This window comes from Tachypleus tridentatus, chromosome 11 (genome assembly GCF_004210375.1).
Source record: "Tachypleus tridentatus isolate NWPU-2018 chromosome 11, ASM421037v1, whole genome shotgun sequence".
Taxonomy (NCBI): Eukaryota; Metazoa; Arthropoda; class Merostomata; order Xiphosura; family Limulidae; genus Tachypleus; species Tachypleus tridentatus.
In genome coordinates, this window is record NC_134835.1 from 45,391,942 (window position 1) to 45,411,242 (window position 19,301).

Below are 19,301 nucleotides of genomic sequence, written 5' to 3' on the forward strand. Positions count from 1 at the left end.
AGCTAATCACAGTCACTAAAAGTGTTCAGTTTATTCCTGCAATAAAAAAACATGAATCTTTAAAAAGAAAATATAATGACCAGTGTCATAAAATGACAGATAGGATGTGCCAAAATTAAAACAGAGTACAAAAATTAAAGACAATAGCTATTGTACAAAAAAAAGATACATTATATTAGAAATGTGTGAGTAATCTTCAAAAATAACCACTGTTAACACTTTTTCATTGTGAAGAGCACTAAATCTTAAATAATATCCTGCATGAAATGATCATGTAGTATCCATCTATTTTGCAAACACATCTGTAAATATCTTGAACTATTCCAGGTTATTAACAAATAAATACAACATTACGTCTTACATTTTTAATCAGATCCAGAACAATGCTTCACCATCATGATCAATAACTCTTGCTTTAAAACAAACTAACTTTTGATGTTACATTCCTATTCATAAATACAGATTTTTTTGCAAAAATGTCATACTTTGTTGTGTAAATTTGGCATTACTTTAATAAAGCATAAAATGCATACTTTATGAAAATTATACTAAGACTTGAATGCCATAATCAAATGATGTCAACCACCAAAACCAGTCTAATTTTTTGTATAAATACTCAAGAAGTTTTTGAATGATGTTTCAATTGTGGGCAGTTGCTCTAAATTTTTCTTTACATGAATTAAATTGTCATATTTGTTTTGTGTTCAGACAAAACTGTTTGTATTTTTTGTATGTCTTTTGTATTTTCCAATCATTTTTGAAAAATTTGAGCCTTTGAGTCTTGAGTATTCAACTCAAAAATTTGTTTGACAACTGTTTTATTGAAATAGAATAATTTATTTGTAATGAGATGCAAATTTTATGTAACAAAGTGACAAATTTTTTGCAACAATGTGTAATTTCTCATATTGAAAAATACAAGCTATAATTACCACATTACCTATCTAATTAGATTCTCACTTTGAAACAAACCAACCTAAAATTGCAAACAGACAAAGTTTCAAGATCTCTTCGAAAAAATAATTTAAATAAATAAAAAGGTAGACTATATAAAAAATATCTGGGTGATACATTGTTCCATTTTCCCAGAGCCTGGTGAGACATTCATTGTCCAAATACCATTTTAATCACAACAATACTAGTATTTCTCAAAAATACAAAAGTAGTCTCTTCCAAGCTTTCTCTCTTAATAATTCTGATGTAATAACACATTTTCCATTTGTTCATAAACAAAATGAAAAAAACACATTTCCTTGATGTAAATAAAACTGCAATGTTAACTTGCATTTTTTATAGCATAGGCTATAAGGAGATACTCAATTATTTGGTCATGTAGCAAACATGTAGTTCAACCAAATTCTGATAACCACTACCAGTGTTGTGAAAACCATTAATACAGATATTGTATATCAAAACACCCAAGTTTTAAAGAATATTCTTAAAACCTTATAATTTATGACAAATAAGAAAATTAAAAGATTACCATCCTATGATTTCATTATAATGATTGAAACTACTATGGTACTTAAAAATAATAAAGTTTCATAAAAGTTCATTACTATGCTTATGACCCACAACTCATCCTCAGAAATATATGTTAATTCAACAACCAAATTCTAAACTCATTAAATTACAGTTTTCAAAATATCCTTCTAAATTACTCCTTTTAACATTTTAAGGCATTAGACACCCTCAGACAAAAAGGCACATACATACATAAATATACATATACACACACACACACACACACACACATTGGCCAAACTAAAAATTTAAGATACAAAATGAAACAACACAGGTTTCATGTTAAAAACCCAAGTCCGAGTCCATTAAAATTCTCAGGACATTTCTATAGTTGTATCTTAAGTATCCACAGTATATTACAAGAACCTTTCTTTTTCTGTTTTCCATTTTGATCTTATGATAATCAACAGAAAAAAGTTATTATATGAAAGTTATTTCATAAAGAAATTTGGAAGTAATTTGAATTTTATGTAATTAACTTGTGAATTTCATAAGTATTTAATTATTTATATGTTATTTTTATGGTTATTAAATAACATATAAATAACTGGTATGAAGGTTCTTTAGTTCCATGGGGGGGGGGGTGCATACAGATTTTAAGTTTCGCATATTGTTTTGAGGTTTATGGGTGATTTTGCATTTTTACCACTACCTCACTCCCTGTCAAATTTTGTATAGAAGTTCACTAGGTCCATGAAGAGACGTAACAAATTTTGTGTTTTGCAGTTTTTATGGCTGTTTTTGCATTTTTTACAATTATATATATAGTGGAAGTAACTTTTCATTAATCCCTAATCTACACAACTTCCATCCATGAGCACAGGTACTCCAGCTAATATATGATATATAATGAATGAAAGAACCATACAAATACTGAATCATTCTATCCCATGCACATAAAATTGTAATATAATTCGACCACATAGAGATATAAAAATAACCATACATGATGCTTCAGAGGTTTGTTCACCAGGATGGCATGGATGAAAGCAGCATTGTGACACCCACTAACATGAAAGTGATATTATTGTTCCCTACCTCAAAGCTAATTCTTAGGCTTTCCTAATCCTAAATATAAAATCCTAGTAATGTCACTGTTAAGCTCCTACATATGAATGTACCTAATATGATTGCTAATTTAATGTACAGTTAGTTGAACTGTTTAAATAAACCATAAGTAAATGATAATGCTATGTGGGAACCTATTCTTTCAAGATTAGGGCTAAACTGAATATTCGATGGCATGCTTGAAATATGATGACAATATCAAATGGCATTTACAAAATATATTTAACAGTGACTAAAAACTTTACTAACTTGACATAAATACACTATTATAAAAAAGCTACAGAAATTTACAGAATTTAAGAAAAACTACCAAAACTACACAGTTCTCCTATCAACATGCTGCAAACACAGTGTTCTATAACAAAATAAATAAAATATTTAAAATTTATGATACAGGTGTTATTCATTTTTAGTTTCTAAAAAAATAAAGCATCTAAAATATGTTTTCTAATACTTTTATAAAAAAAAATTCAGAATACATAAAACCATATGTTACATGTATGTGCAATAGCTTACAACATGGTAGTTAAAAACATTTAAAACCACTATTCACAATTGTTATTCATTATTCACACACCTCACGTGTGTATATCCTGGTAACTTTTTTATCAATAAAAAATTATTGATTTTAACAAATTACTTTTCAGTGAACACAGTTTGCATATAGATTATCCATGTTTCTCTTACTTACCAAGACAAAGATTACATTTAAAATCTTTCAGTTTCATAAAATGCAAATCTTAAATTTTTTTCCAATGCGAGAAGCATACAGAACATGGAAGCTGATTTAAATTTTTACCAGTTAATAAATAAATAACTTATTCATGGTAACTTGAACATTACTATAAACAATGTATGCAACAACAACTGAAGCAAATTAGTACACATGCAAAATAATTTTACAAAGCATGGAAGAAAAATAATTAGTAAATAGAAAATTAAATGAAAATTTCCACGATATTTGTAAAAATACACTACAGCAAAACACAAAGGCTTTAAATTGGTCATTATACTATGTGTATTTTCTAGTATAAAGGGAAGAAGATTAATTTTACATAAGTTTATGCTATATTTGGTTTCTGTGGCTTTTATACATGCCACAATGTAACAATAATTGAAAACTTGACTTAAAAAAGTATGCATATATCTTAATTTGAATGCATTTATACATCAAGAAAATTCTTACTGTAATATTTAATATTAAAAATCAACTGGGTAATGACCACAGATAATAAAATATACTTTTCTTACATTCTTAATCATACAGATTAGAGTACATTAAGACATATCTCACTGTTATTATTTCAACATGTCATATACATTTGGTCTTAAATTTCACAATTTAATATAGATTAAGACTCATTCTACATATAAATGATAGGTATCTATCCCATAAAACGGAGGTCTAAATTAATCTAAAAAAAGATAAAAAATGTTTTATAATATAAACCACTTAATGAATAGGGAATACAATACCAGAAAGACAATCAAAATCTTTATGTTAAGTTGACTGTTCTTTAAAAAATAAAACAGTTACTGAAAAATCAAATGGAGTTATAGCATTGTTCTCAGTAATTACACAACTCACTAATTAATTTGTATATCCTATGAGTAAATAACAATTAAAATCCATTGGGTTTGATTTTAAAGAATTATCTTATTAAGAAGTAATAATACATTCACAAATCTCCCCCAAATTAAAAAAAACAACAAAAACTTTATGTTTTAAACCAAAATATAAATTTAAACATAAAAAATTTTAATAGTTCCTAGAAAAAAAAAATGTCCCTGCAGAGAAGCCTACACCTATATTTCCATGTTATAGTAATTAGAGCTACTCGTAACTCAACACCTACTTTTTCAACATTCTTAGGCTATAGCTCAACAAAATTTCTTACAAGGAATTTGCATAAACTCTAAAACTTTTAAAAAATAATACTACACCATCAATAACCATTGCCTCAGTCCCTGTAGATGGACCTTCACTAAATTTGGTATAGAAGTTCACAGGGTCCATGGAGAGAGACAAAACAAATTTTTTGTTTTGCAGTTTTAAAATTACTTAAGATAAAATTGTTTTGAAGTTTTTATGGATGTTTCTGCATGAAGCATGTGGTCACACTTGTGTATTGGTCACCCAGGATACTTCACCATAGATACATATTGGTCATAATAATGACCTTTTTCTTGAGCAACTTGAATTTGGTTACATCTGAAAGACCACTCTCATCAAACTTTCCTTATTCCATTCTTTTGAGTCTGATGCCAATTTCAGCCTTTTGGTTTTCTTTTCTCTCCAAAGTAGTGTTTTTTAAGTAACCACAAATATTTTGAAGCCATTTATACAAATTAATGTGTATCAATTTGGAGGTAACATTCGCATCTGCACTTACAATTAGGCCATTAGCAAGATATCTAATAAAATGTCATATACCACTTAAAGAGCAGAAATTGAATTAATTAACATTACTTTGTAAGAGTTCTGGCATTCTACCTCAACCCTTTCTATAATCAACAATAAATGTTTGAGTTTTATTACTCTATTCAGATCTTCCATAAAGTTCCCATTGAAACTTAAAACTTCATGTCAATTTGTAACATAAAACTGCTTTCAGCAGTCAAACATTTGATTTCTTCAAACTTGCAATGAGTTACTTCTATCCAAGGAGCCATGGATGCATTCCACACTACTGCTGGGAACAGTACAACAGCCTGTACTCTTATTGGTATATTGATAACAGCAAGACAGTTGAAACTTTCTGGTATAGTTCATTTTGATGTGATAAAAGGAGAATTATCCCATGAGCTTTGTAATTCATATACCCATTTCACTCACAGTTTCCACAGTTATTTGCAATACTTACAATATATCACACAACTTAAAGCAAAATTCAATACTATACTTGTCATTCAGTTAGACTTGACATAAATTTGCTGCAAATACATCCCAGCATTAATAATCTTTTCTAGCAACAACAAAACTTTGGAAGGCTTCAAAATCAAAATAGTAATGATGATTAAAAACTGTAAGTTTTAATAAAGGATGGATTAGGTTCTCAATACAATTGAACTTACCTGTCAATAAAGCCATCTCCATTTCCATCGCAGGTTTGAAATAGGCGTCTTATTCGTTCTTCTTCAGGAGTGGAACCAGAATCACTTCCACTTGATTCACTTTGAACGTCACTTGCCATCTTATTTTTAGTTTTACATTTTTTTAATTGATTACTTGGACTTCAGTTTCAGTTATCATATCTTTATAAAATAATTATGTAATTACTTGATTGTAAAAGTCTGCCCAAAAGTACTATTATTCATCGATTAATTTCACATCTTGGAATAAAGTTTTTCCACACATGTAAGTGTATTCCAAGTTGTTAAAGTTCATTTAAATATATAATGAATCTTCAAAGTAAAAAAAAAATCACAGAAAAGGTGAGCTTATTTCTATTGTAATTGCATCCACCTACATTTCAGTTTGACATTCTTCACTAAGCTATGACCTGCAATGCACATATGTTTCATGAGTGGATAAAGAGAAATATTAGCATTTAATTATCACATACATTAACAGTCTGCATAAATATTCACTTCTGTTGAAAAGCAAACTGCACTCGCATTACTCACAATTATACTCAGTAGCTGTCTAAAGTTAGCTGTAGCATGAGCACTGGATTGTTTTCTCTGGTGTTGTTTATTTGTTATTCATGCTACGAAAAAATAAATATATATGAGGTTTTAAAGCATTTGTTAAAAATTAATTTCTCCTTGTTCAATAATAATATCAACTTCTATAACTAGAATCAAAGAACAAATTAAGTAATTACAAATCACACACATTTTCTATGACACCACCTTCAAAACCAGTCTAACTTCCGAAAGTTGAATGCATCAAAACACCCGATAATACAGACTATAGTCGATACATCAATCGTATCACAATATGCTTCTTACTTCGTCAATGATGACGATATCGTCGCGTACTTCCGACTTGAGTTTTATCAGTTCCCCTCAATAATATCACTTTCACTCCAGCAAGCTTATAATTACCCAACTTTGTAAACAGACTTCTCTTTAGTTTACTTGAAATATATCGCTAATTTGTCGAGGTTTGTTAGACTGCGAATTTACTTAGTGGTACATTTTTACAATTCTAGCGCCAAGAAATTACTATGACTTAAATTACAGAAACAGTTTTTTAATCGAAACGTAACAATTCAAACTTGTTAACATGATAAACATTAAAAATATTTTTTTCAGAAAATACAAACATCACAATACATAATCTAATACGCGAAAACCACACAAATGATATAGCCTCCACGAAGTTGACAGTCGATATAACCAAACAACGCCCTCTAGTAATACTACTTACAGATAATTATCCAACAAATTTAACAGGAGTGGATACAGCAGTAGCAGGGGTTAAAGAAACTTTACTAACATTTTAGAACGAGCATGTAACAACTAAATTACTGGTAAAATATTCAGATATAAGATAATTGACACAGAATGAATCTTTTGAAAATTATATATATGTATAAAATGAGTATAAATTTGGACTCGTAAGCAGTTTGAATAAATATAATATTTCAAAAATAGCAAGTAAGCCTTTATATTATACACATATTAAACACCGTTAAACATGTTCACAAAATAATGATATGTTAGGTTATACTTTACTAAAATGATTGATATACATGCATAAAAAGTATGGAATTATAAAAGTACGTAAATATAAAAACTTCATCATATTATTTCTTTGTGATATGCTAAGAACTTAACAGTAAAAGATAAGAAAAATGTATAACGACAGATCACTACGTTATATCTTCTAGATTCAGTGCCGTTGTTGTTTGTAATTAAGAACAAAGCTACACAATGGGTAATTTGTACTCTGCTCACCACATATATCCTGCTCAGATTCTAGCATTGCAAGTCCGCAGACATACCGCTGAGCCATTGAGAAGTCCATTGCCAATGATGCCTTTAGCAAAATACCAATGCTCGTCAGGCTGGCTTAAACGCAACTGACAGTAATTGTTGAAACGTTATTTAAATTGCCAAATTGCTTGAATAACTACTGTAATGTTGCGAACTAGATTAAGTTGGTAAAGTTTTATTTTTATCAGTTTTAAATGGGTTTTATTAAGGTCGATGTAGTTTGACTTCAATTAATCCAAAATAATTGGTTTACGTGGAAAACGGAAACAACCGTTTTATGTATTTACAAAAACAATAAAATTGTTTTATATTTTATTTTTGTATGTCTTTAGCGTTAGTTCCCAAATAAATTCATTGATTTTGAGTAATATTTTGTCATCAAAGCACATGATATGAAGAGTAAGATCTTCGTTTTCATTTTTCTACATTTAAAGGTAGAAACAAATGTAAACATTTAAGAATTTCCTGTAGTAACTACGTGTTTTAAGAGTTAAAAGACTAATACTAAGCATAAGAAACATGTATTCCTGGTAATAAACAATCTGAAAAAGATATTCTCATTGCTTTTAAAAGTATGTTTGTATTGCATAAGCGAACGAGGCGTTTTCTTCCTTCTAAATTTGGGCCCGGCATGGCCGAGCGCGTAAGGCGTGCGACTCGTAATCCGAGGGTCGCGGGTTCGCGCCCGCGTCGCGCTAAACATGCTCGCCCTCCCAGCCGTGGGGGTGTATAATGTGACGGTCAATCCCACTATTCGTTGGTAAAAGAGTAGCCCAAGAGTTGGCGGTGGGTGGTGATGACTAGCTGCCTTCCCTCTAGTCTTACACTGCTAAATTAGGGACGGCTAGCACAGATAGCCCTCGAGTAGCTTTGTGCGAAATTCCAAAACAAACAAACAAACCTTCTAAATTTAATATATTATTATTATTCGAAATCAACTTAATCTGATATATGTAGTTTTCACACGACATGTATTCAAGAAAGTCGTTAAGTGTATTTTGTTCTATCTGTTTTTGTAACTCGTTAAATATAACACCCAGTCTGCCAATGAAAGGCATGGTTGTTATACCGCACATTGTGAAAGGGCACCTACCGACAGCAGTGTCCTCCAATGGTAGATCAAATGTGATTATAACCTCCGTTATACAATAACTATTAAAATAACTTTAACATTAGAATGCTAACGGAACTGAAATACTTGATATCCGACCTCTGTTTACATCTTGGCAAATTTTTCTTTATTCGTGGCTTTAGACACGATCTTAATTAAATCAGAATGGACAGGAAAGTCACATTCACCTAGGGAATAAGTATATTGAGCCTAGCTGGTAATCTTAGGTAGGCATTTCCTTTAACACATGTTAATAATTTTTTGATAGAACCAAAGTAACTCTGTTGACAATAGGGACAAGAGAAGCTATAAAAAGAAATAACAAAGATAGAGTGTGGTCCATAAATTAAAAAAAAAAAAGAACTACAGTGGCAACTATGTTTGAAAATAAACCTCTGCGAGAACACTCTGCCAATAAAAATTTTCAGTTGATTCTTAAAAATTGAGAAACACTCATACGTGTAGAATAAAATTATAGCCAAATAATATTTCGTACGTGAGAAATATGGAATGTAACAACATGTCGCTTATTTAATAGTAACGAAGTATTCTATAAATGATATAACTCGAAAAATCATTTTTACACAAGAATTCTTTAATTTTCATAATTTTTTATATAAACCATTTTATGTGCTAAATATCTCATAAGCACGTTGAAAAAGTATTTTAACTAATTTTTTTTAAAAACGGTAGGTTTGTTTGTTGGAATTTCGCACAAAGCTACTCGAGGGCTATCTGTGCTAGCCGTCCCTAATTTAGCAGTGTAAGACTAGAGGGAAGGCAGCTAGTCATCACCACCCACCGCCAACTTCTGAGTTACTCTTTTACCAACGAATAGTGGGATTGACCGTCACATTATACGCCCCCACGGCTGGGAGGGCGAGCATGTTCAGGCGACGAGGACGCTTGGCCATGCCGCTTGGCCATGCCAGGCCAAGACGGTAGGAATAAAGCTTATAAAATTAAAATATAATCCTATAAAAATTTAGCCCTCGAGTAGCTTTGTGCGAAATTCCAAAACAAACAAACAAGTTAAAGAATTCTTGAGTAAAAATTACTTTTCGACTTATTTTAGATATAAAATACTTCTTTGCTATTTAAATAAACCAAGTATAATTACATCATGTATTTGTGACGTACCTTTTTTTTGTTTATTCTATATGGGTGAATAATCTTCAATTATTAAGAATCAGCTAAAATGTCCGTATGGTATACCCGAGGAGGTGTATGTCTAAATCTGATTGTTGCCATTAGTTTGTTTTTTGTTTCTTTTTAACTTATGGACCATACTTTATCTTCATAGTGTTCTTTTGATTTTTTTAAAATTTTCCCTGCTATCAGGGAAATTATTATCACGTATAAAGATTCGCCAGGTCCGATATACTTATTCCCTAAGTGAATGTAACGTTCCTGTTCATTCTTGTTTGTTTAAGATCTTTGTTTGGGTTAATGATGACCAGTGTCTCCGAATATAGCAGAATTTGCTGATATACAAGTTGACGCCTAAAATCAAGCTTCTCAGTTCAGTTAGTATTCTAATGTTAAAGTTATCGTAGTAATGCAGTAGTTATTGTCCCACTACTTTTTAAATCTCCATTATGTTTCAACAGGACTGACCAACAGTGGGATACACGTCTTGAAAGCACAGAATTGAACATAGAACACAGATTATAATACAGTGATTTTACTTTTTCCCTCTCTTAAGTTGAAGCCTTTAGTTTGATAAGAGAACTTTATCTCATTTCTCTAAATATTAACACTATTAAAGTTTAACCTGTTTCGTTACCCATTATTCCCAAACCCCGGTCTCCCGCGTGGATACTCACCACTATACTACCGAGGAGAGATGGGTTTCATAATGCATACAGTATCTTTCTTTCTAAAATTTACACTTATTTCTTTTATTAAAGAGTATAAACATATAGAATTTTGATGAGCTTAATCAATTTTAATTATTTAATCCGAATTCTTTGTTAAGTTAAGAAACAATTTTGTTAGTGATAATTGAAACAGAAATAGAGGAATATTCGGAACAAAGATAACGGAGATACATTTAGCGGTCACTTTATTAGGTGCACCTGCATTTTAACAGAAATAGCCAAACAGCAAATAACATGGCTGCAACTCAATATGTAAAGCATGCAGACATGATCAAGAGATTCAATTGTTGCTCAACCAAACATTAGAAGGGAGAAGATGCGTGATCTAAGCAACTTTGGCCGTGGAGTAACTGTTGGTGCCAGACGTGGTTTTTCAGCATCTCAAAAACTGTAGACTTTCTGAGATTTTCGCACACTACAGTCTCTAGAGTTTAAAGAGAATGGTAAGAAAGAAAGAAAACATTAAGTAAGCGGCAGTTCTGTAGGCGAGAACGCCTTGTTAATAAGAAAGATCAGAGGAGAATGGCCAGGCTTGTTCAAGCTGACAGGAAGGCCACAAATAATCAAATAACCCCTCTTTAAAACAGTGGTATGCAGAAGGACATCTCTGAACACACAACGCGTCGAACCTTGAAGCGGATGGGCTATAGTAGTAGAAGACCACACTGGGTTCCACTCCTGTCAGCTAAAAACAGAAAGATAAAGCTACAGTGGGATTGAGATCACAAAATTGGACGATTAAAGATTAAACAACATCGCCTGTTCTGAGGAATTTTGAATTCTGCTGCGACATGCAGATGGTAAGGTCAGAATATGGCGTAAATAACGCGAATCCATGGATCCATCCTGTCCTGTGTCAACGATACAGGCTTATAGTGGTGGTGTAATGTGGTGCGGAATGTTTTCTTGGCACGCATTAGGTCCCTTAATACCAACTGAGCATAATTTGCATTTCACAGCGTACCTTAGCATTGTTGCTGGCCACAGTGTACCCATTTTCCAGTAGCTACTTCCAGTAGGATAACGCGTCATGTCACAAGCACGCGTCATCTAAAGCTGGTTGTACGAACATGACAGTGACTTCAGTGTATTTCAAGGGTCTACACAGTCCCCAGATTTCAATCCAATAGAACACCTTTGGGGGGAGGTGAAACAGGAGGTTCGCAGCATGAATGTGTGGTCGACATATCTGAGAGAAATGCATGCTGCTATCGAGTCAGCATGGATCCAAATCACAAAAATTGCTTCCAGCACCTTTTTGAATCCATGTCGCGAAAAGATCAGACTGTTCTGGAGGTAAAAGGGGACCCTACCCGTTACTAGATAGGTATACCTAATACAGTGGCCATTGAGTGTAGATCTAACTTTCCACTCTATATTTAGCCCTCTCCACTTGACTTTGAATTTTGACCCATTCATTGGTGGATCTAGAATTGCACGAACTGCTCGGCTAAAAAGGATATTTACCAAACCCTACTGTTGATGAATATATTTTGTGGCATCTGAAGCCTGAGAATTCATAGCCTCCACGAATAAAAGTAGGTTCGAGGTAAATAATTCCTAGCTATAATAAAAGGTTAAAAGTGTCATGGGAATGAAATTTTAAAACTATAGGATGAAAAACCATTTTAATCTAAGCTTGAAAATTTACATTGCACTGAGACTACTCAGACAGACTAAGGTAATTTAAAAAAAATCTCTCGTAGAAATACTTTATTGATAATTTTGATTTTAAGAGTTCGTGAAAATTTGACAAGTGCTAAAAATGCAAAATGTACCTCTTTGTATTTCAGCCTTTCAATCTTTTGATGGCCCCTCTAGAGCTCTGGTTGTTTAGGCGATACCTATACCATTTGCCCCATGGATAAACTCGAGTTTCTGAAGCTGACATTGCGGTGAACTTTTTCTGCAAATAAGCCCCAATCATTTAACTGGTCCTCACTCAAATTTTCAACAATATCCAAGGATGGGTTATATGAGGCTGTTATAAAATATTGTATTTAAGAATTTGTGTGAATAACCTCAGGAAGCTATCAAAGTCCACCTTGCCCAAGTAATATACCGGATTTACTTGTATTTCTTCACCATTCTATACTCAGGTAGAAAGGGAGACGTTCTGCTTAGCTTTGTGTTTACTTTTAATTTGTTTAGTTAATGCTAATAATGACTCTAAGCCATAGGTTGCTCTCCTTCCATTTAACTTAATGATTGGCGCCTGTGTAATATCAGCTAGATGGTGCACTTCCATAGATGTATGTAATAACTCAGTTGATAACTGGACACATTTCTAAACATTCTAGTGGCCTAGATTGAGTTTACATAATTTTCTCTCCAGTACCCAAGGAAAAGAAACTTACAGCTAAAATGCACTATAAAGACTTTTGCATGGACCAACAGTGTATGGTGATCTGCTACTATTTATAGGTCAACTTGTCCTTACCACTTCAAATGATAAGGGCTGGCTAACATGAGCTGTAACCTTAGATGACCCTGATTAAGAAGCAGCAATTTTAATCTGAAGCTTAATGACTGGAGCACTTGTTGGAGTGAAAGGCTAACTTTAAGATCCATGACTGAGATCATTTTCAATTTTCATTTACCTTCCAACAAGTCTGTCATGGAATTACTAATTCTTATGCCTAAACTTGTATTACAGAAGAACAAAATCTTTACTACGTATATTTGGTAGTAATCAAAATAAATAAGCAAACATGCAATAAATACACATACAGAAGTCATTAAAAAATGAGTAATGACAAATTGATGGTGGATTTATTAATGACATGAAACATTATTGCATATTACAAAAGAATATCGAAAAGGCTGTGTAATTCACTAGTATTTTCTACACCAGCAGTTTACTTCGCAAAGACCCTTAACCTTGTTTTGTTGCTACCAAAACATCTTACAAATGTATTATTAAGAAATACTGTTCCAAATGCTCTGTATTACTTTCAATAATTTAGCCATATTTTTGTTGCCTTTTCACCTTCTCACCAACAGTCTCAAGAATTGTTAAATGTGCAGATCAAACAATGTTTCTAAGTGTTTCTGATAACAAACTGTTTTAACGTAATGATGTTTTTCACCAAGTTTTCTGCATACTTCAGATTAGTGTGTTGGTGAAAAAAAATCACCATATAATGGATCATATTCCTGAAGAAGTAGCACTAAATATATGCATGTAACTGTCAGCAGTCACGACACCATCAGTTTGGTGCAGCTCATAAATACAGTTGGATGAGATGCAGTCCTTAATCTGTTCAGTGCCGTAGACGAGATAATTCGTCCAAGCTGATTGGTAACACAGTGCCACGGATGAGTTAATTCGTCCAAGCTGATTGGTAACACAGTGCCACGGACGAGTTAATTCGTTCTCAACAATACATAACTTCAACGCTAAATGTCAGCACCATACATGCATTTGACCTACTTAGAAATTGTTTCACTTTCGATCCAAAATGGCGTCACGAAAAAGTAACAAAATGAAGAAGCATAAGAATTGTATTGTAGCAGCTGAAATACTTGGCAGTCAACAGGTTAACTTTCACTGATTCCCTCCATGTTTCGCTGTAGCCTGTTGTACATTAATTATGATTCCGATCTGATGTTGAATTAGCTGTCAGTGATTGTTGTCAGGAAGTAGAACATTAATCTGTAAAGAGCACAGACTGCAGATTCACACCTCCCACTGCTTGTGGTCATATGTCGATTGCAACAGATTTTGTCTGGTTACCTCTTTTCAATAGTAATTTTTGAGTAACTACATATCCATTAAGATCATTTCATACTAAAAAAGAAGGATGACAGTCAAGCACTCAAGAATATCTGCACAGACTCATTGAAAGCATGCCAAGTCGATCCAAGTACTAACATCCAAGGGAATGCTACTAAATGTTGTTGGTTGTTTTTTTTTAATTTTGTGCAAAGCTACACGGGACCTATCTGAGCTAACCAGATATTAAATTGTGAAACTGGTTTGTATTTTTAGTTTTATTATTCCGGAGCAACTTGTTTGATCATTCTGTGGGCTAATTATAATAAGAAAATCTAAGAAACTACAGCAGGTGCACAACACTTTTTATTAGAATACATAAGTAAAATCATGAAAAGTTCAGGTATTTACGAAAACTAATGTTAAAATTAGAATTTGAACATCTCGTCGAGTGCGGTTTAAATACATATTGTTTGACATATTTTTCTGTTATCTAATAAAAGATATAACAAATTAACAAGATTTCCAATGAAAACCACTTTCTTTTGTCGACTCCTCGTAATTTGTATATTTTAAAGCCATATTTTAGTTACAAACATAACTATAAATTATAAATAAGATTTTTTTTTATCCAGGCTACATTTGTAAGAATTTAAATGTTCATTGAAATCATTTACACTAATAGCTGTATAATTAAAATTAAAGTGAATGCTTGGTCACATTCATTAGGTTTCCCAGTGTTACCCTGGTGATAACTACAAGAGGTTTTGTACTGAAAAATATATAATTATTTTAAATAGGATTACTAGTATGAAATTTTTTTTAATAACCAATTTCAATTGTTTTATAATAATACTAGCAAATACATGTAATTTTTAAAATTTTGTTATTGTAAACATTCTTCGAAGTGTAGTATACAGTACATTTTCTCAAGATACATTTAGATTCAAAAGAGTGATATTGATATATATATATATCAAGCAAATTGTAAACTTATCATTTATTTACCGTTATTAATTTAAGCTGGTTTTATAATATACAAATGACAGCTGCATTTTATCTAGTGCTCCAAATTATTTCTGTGTCTCCCATCTATTGAGTTCATATGTTAAAGGAAAACTTGTGGGATTATAAAGTATAGACCAATACAGAAAAATCCAAGTTGCTTTTTTGCAACTAGCATACAACAACATTCTATGCAACTGCTGTGTTATAACATCCACTCTTTCACTTTTTAATTGTAATACTTTTTCTCTTGTTGTGTTACCTTGAATGAATTTGTGTGCAATTACTAGAGTAAAATTCGGCCATTTTACATACTCTTGAGGACACTGGAAAAATTCTCCTTATGCTGGAGGACCAAACACTATATCTATAGGGAGTAACATTTCCCATCCAAACATGGGTAGATTGGTCAACAGCTAGTTTACTCCTGTTTCATTGCTCTCTATGCCATCATTGGAAATATTAAGTGTTTTGTTTGGATAAACAGACTTTGCAAGCATTCACTTGATAATTTGTGTCGCCTCTTCTCTATGTCTTTAGCTTATATAACACTTTATACAATTCAGTGAATAGTTGATTGTTGATATTAGATCCCTGGTCTGTGTGAAATATTTCCACTGCTACAAATCGTAATATTCTCTTCTTGGCTAACACTCCTGCAGCAGTCTCTACTTTTGTGTTAATCAGTGGATGAGTTTTGGCCCATTTTATAAAGTATTCGATAAAAATGAACATGTATTTATGACTTTCAGTTCTAGGAGTGTACCAACAATATTCAAGGCTATCATCTGCATAAGAAACCAAACAATTCTCTGTTGCAATTTACCTTGTCTTGGCTAGTTTTTCACATGAGTTGCACACACCATATAGTTCTCATACCAGCATTCAATGTCTCAACTCATTTGCAGCCAGAATAACTACCACTGAATGCTGACACACGTGTGAGTCACATGTTAGTACCCTCTAGTTTTTATATGAAGTTTGGATCATTTCTTGATACAAAGCTTGAAGGACTACTTGCTGCTGCACCATTTCTTATAGGTTGATGACAATAATATAACATAACACATTCATTCCTGCTCTTTTAAGTGTCTGTATAGTTATCAGAGTGTACATGCATCCATGCCACACACATCCAATAGTGTTGGTTGAGTTTGATCTTTCTGAACACCAGGAAATGCCCATGATAGGTGAAAGTTCTTCAACTACATGTCACAAAACTCCTGAAGTATTATCTTTGGCACCCATTTACCACTGGAAATTTCTATTTCTATTTTCTATGGCCGAAATGGCCAAAGTTTTAACTATCACATGGTATTCAGAACTCAGTGACAAGACATTACAAGAACAGAGAAACAGATAATCTCACTGTGAAGCAAAATATTCCATTTGGATTTCCATATTGTGGCTCGAGGCCACGAACTATGACAATTCACATCATTGCATCAAATGAACTATTACCTCTTCCAAAATTTTAAAGTTTACAAACCATTTCAGTAAAGTGTGGTCTACCCAAGTGAGGAATTGGCTACCATATAATAAAATGTAATGGTGTTTTACAAAGAAACAATACAAGAACTTCTTTTTTCATTCTGCAATATTTGTTTTAGAAAGCTATGAGCATAAAACGTCTATATAATTATATGTTCCATTCCATCCTGCAATGGTGATCACACTGTTCTTACTCCATTGTTACCAGTGTCAGTGTCCAATAGAAACTATTAGTCTTGACATGCACATGCCAGAAATGGAGTTCCATTCATATTGCATTTTCACTTTCAATTGGGCCAACAATGGTATTATTAACTATAATAAATTCAACACCAATCAATCATTGGTAGTTTGATACAAATACAAGAAAAGTATGAATTTCTCAGTTTGTCATGGGTCTAGGTCAACCTCATACCACAGCTATCTTATCTTGGTCTATTGAAGTCTCATATCTCCCCACAGTATAACTAGAAATCTCCACTTGGTTGTATGAGCAACTAACTTTCTGATTTCAGTATAAAACATCATTTTATGCACTAGAATACCATATCCAAGCTTTAGACATAGACTCGAAAGTTTGATAAAACACCAGACATCTCTCCCATTTCAGTCCATTGAGCATATGCTCCACCAACTGCTCAAAAATACTTGGTGTATTACACACTGAATGGATGACACAGTATTCACACAAAGTATCTTTGTTTTGTCTTCACCCTATTTTCATCATCCAATTTCACTTGCCAGTATCTGGATGCTAGAGCCCAGCTATTGAACCAGCATAAGTCTTCTAACACTTCCAAATATTCATCTGTTTATGGTAAAGGAAAGGCATCAATGCAAGTCTCTACATTCACTAATCTGAAATCAACAAAGAATCTTGGTACACCTTCTTTATTCTTAATAAGCACAACAGAAAATGACCAGGGGCACTTCAACAGTTGTCATTATGGTGCTAAGTCACCTTTACTCTACCCAATCGGCCACTTGGTTCCATAACTATATCCCTATTTTCCATAAAAGTCCTGAGTTCATTTCCCTGTGTAATTACCTAGATGTTTAACACAATTTTCAACCCAAGATTTAAGATGTGTCAGTGGCCTTTCATTTGGTTTTGATTGAAGTAAAACACATACAACCCTAGCTTTACTTTCCATGTCTATCATCCATAGTTACAAAGCAACATTGAGAATTCATTCCTTACTGAATGGACCACTGTCCAAGCTAATACTGCTTCATTTCACATGTAAAATGTTACAACAGTGTTTAAATTTAGTTTTCTCAAGATTTTGTCTTAGTGTATTAGAAATTACAGTTTACATTTTATGATGTACCCATAAAGGGGTATATTATGAAAACACATTTAGCTCACATGATTAACAGATTCTTATCATGATAGGAAAGAATTTTATTTTTCAGTGTGTTATCATTTCTTATAAACTCAACTAAATCAGCTACTAAAATGTAGATTTCAATATCTTTAAGTACTGAAATTATTATCATGTAGACTTTTTTTTTATTTTACAATTTTTCACTAAATAGAACTTTCTGTTAGCTCTTTGTTACAGGGTTTGTTTATTTCTAAATGATGTAAAATGTAATGAACACTGTGCAAACATAAACAGTTTATGTAAACCAAATATAAGGACAAAAGTTTGTAAAAATGTTTGTTCAGCCTAGAATAAATTTTACTTTATCTAGTTTCATTTATATTCTTTAAATATTACATATTAGTATGTATTTCAAGCCAATGGAGTGTCATCATTTTTTAGTTTATATGACACTACTTGATTTAATGTTAGATTCTTTGATCACTGAAATCACCCATCTCTATTTGTGACATCAAAAAAAAATATGTTTACTTTTGAAGTAGATGATGGTAACCACTTTTATAAAACAGATTAAAAAAGGTATGTTCTTTACAATCAGAAATGGAAAATATATTTTTTATTTTTAAAATAAATTTACTGTAACAGAATTTATATGGACTATATTTTATATCAAATTTTGCTGTATCTTGTCTCAATAAATCAAAATATTTTTTATTTAAATGGTGTGTCTGTATTTAGATTTAATCATCTTGTGTAGTGAGAAATATGCAAGATAGTGGTTCAGTCTTTGTATCTTATGTTTTTCTCAAATAAGCAGTTTTATGTGGCATCACACTATTGCAGAATTTGTCTTAAACTCACAATATATGAACTGAAGCTAGATCATACATGTAAGCATTATTATGAGGCATATTAAAGGATGTAACATCAACAAAACTGAACAAGAAAATAAATTTAACTTAGTTGAATCCAAATCAGTATATGTGCAGGTAGAAAGTGCATTGCTCGTAATGTTTGGCACAAGTTTTGCACATGAATCCTACATTTTAGTACACTACAAATGTTAAGTCGGGTAATGGAGCCAAAATTATGTACAGGAAGGAAGTACATGTGCATGCTACAGGCTTATTTATTTTTTATGATGTATTATATAAACAAATGTCCTGCACTAAAAGCATTTGTTATTTTTAGTTTTGTAACAGAGGTATATAGTGAAATCTCATTGAAACATATAC

The 19,301-nt window shown here is 32.1% G+C and overlaps 1 protein-coding gene and 1 long non-coding RNA gene across 9 annotated transcripts in view; one reads left to right on the top strand and one right to left on the bottom strand.

Annotated features, from left to right (window-relative positions):
• The window catches only part of LOC143232073 (colorectal mutant cancer protein-like), an 86,809-nt gene extending 79,875 nt beyond the window's left edge, over positions 1-6,934 (bottom strand). For 6 of the 7 annotated variants that reach the window (XM_076467123.1, XM_076467124.1, XM_076467120.1 and 3 more), the window contains exon 1: positions 5,668-6,934. In XM_076467123.1, the coding sequence (XP_076323238.1) occupies positions 5,668-5,786 (119 nt within the window). In that variant the 5' untranslated portion in view covers positions 5,787-6,934. The remainder of the gene's footprint in view (positions 1-5,667) is intronic. The other variant, XM_076467119.1, reaches the window with a different exon arrangement.
• Positions 6,935-11,466: 4,532 nt separating this feature from the next.
• LOC143232075 (uncharacterized) lies at positions 11,467-18,786 on the top strand. Of its 2 annotated transcripts, none has more exons than XR_013017366.1 (2): positions 11,467-12,076; positions 12,321-18,786. It is a non-coding gene; the product is annotated as an uncharacterized LOC143232075 (long non-coding RNA). The 2 variants fall into 2 exon arrangements; XR_013017367.1 differs by having other exon boundaries at positions 11,467-12,065.
• Positions 18,787-19,301: the final 515 nt, after the last annotated feature.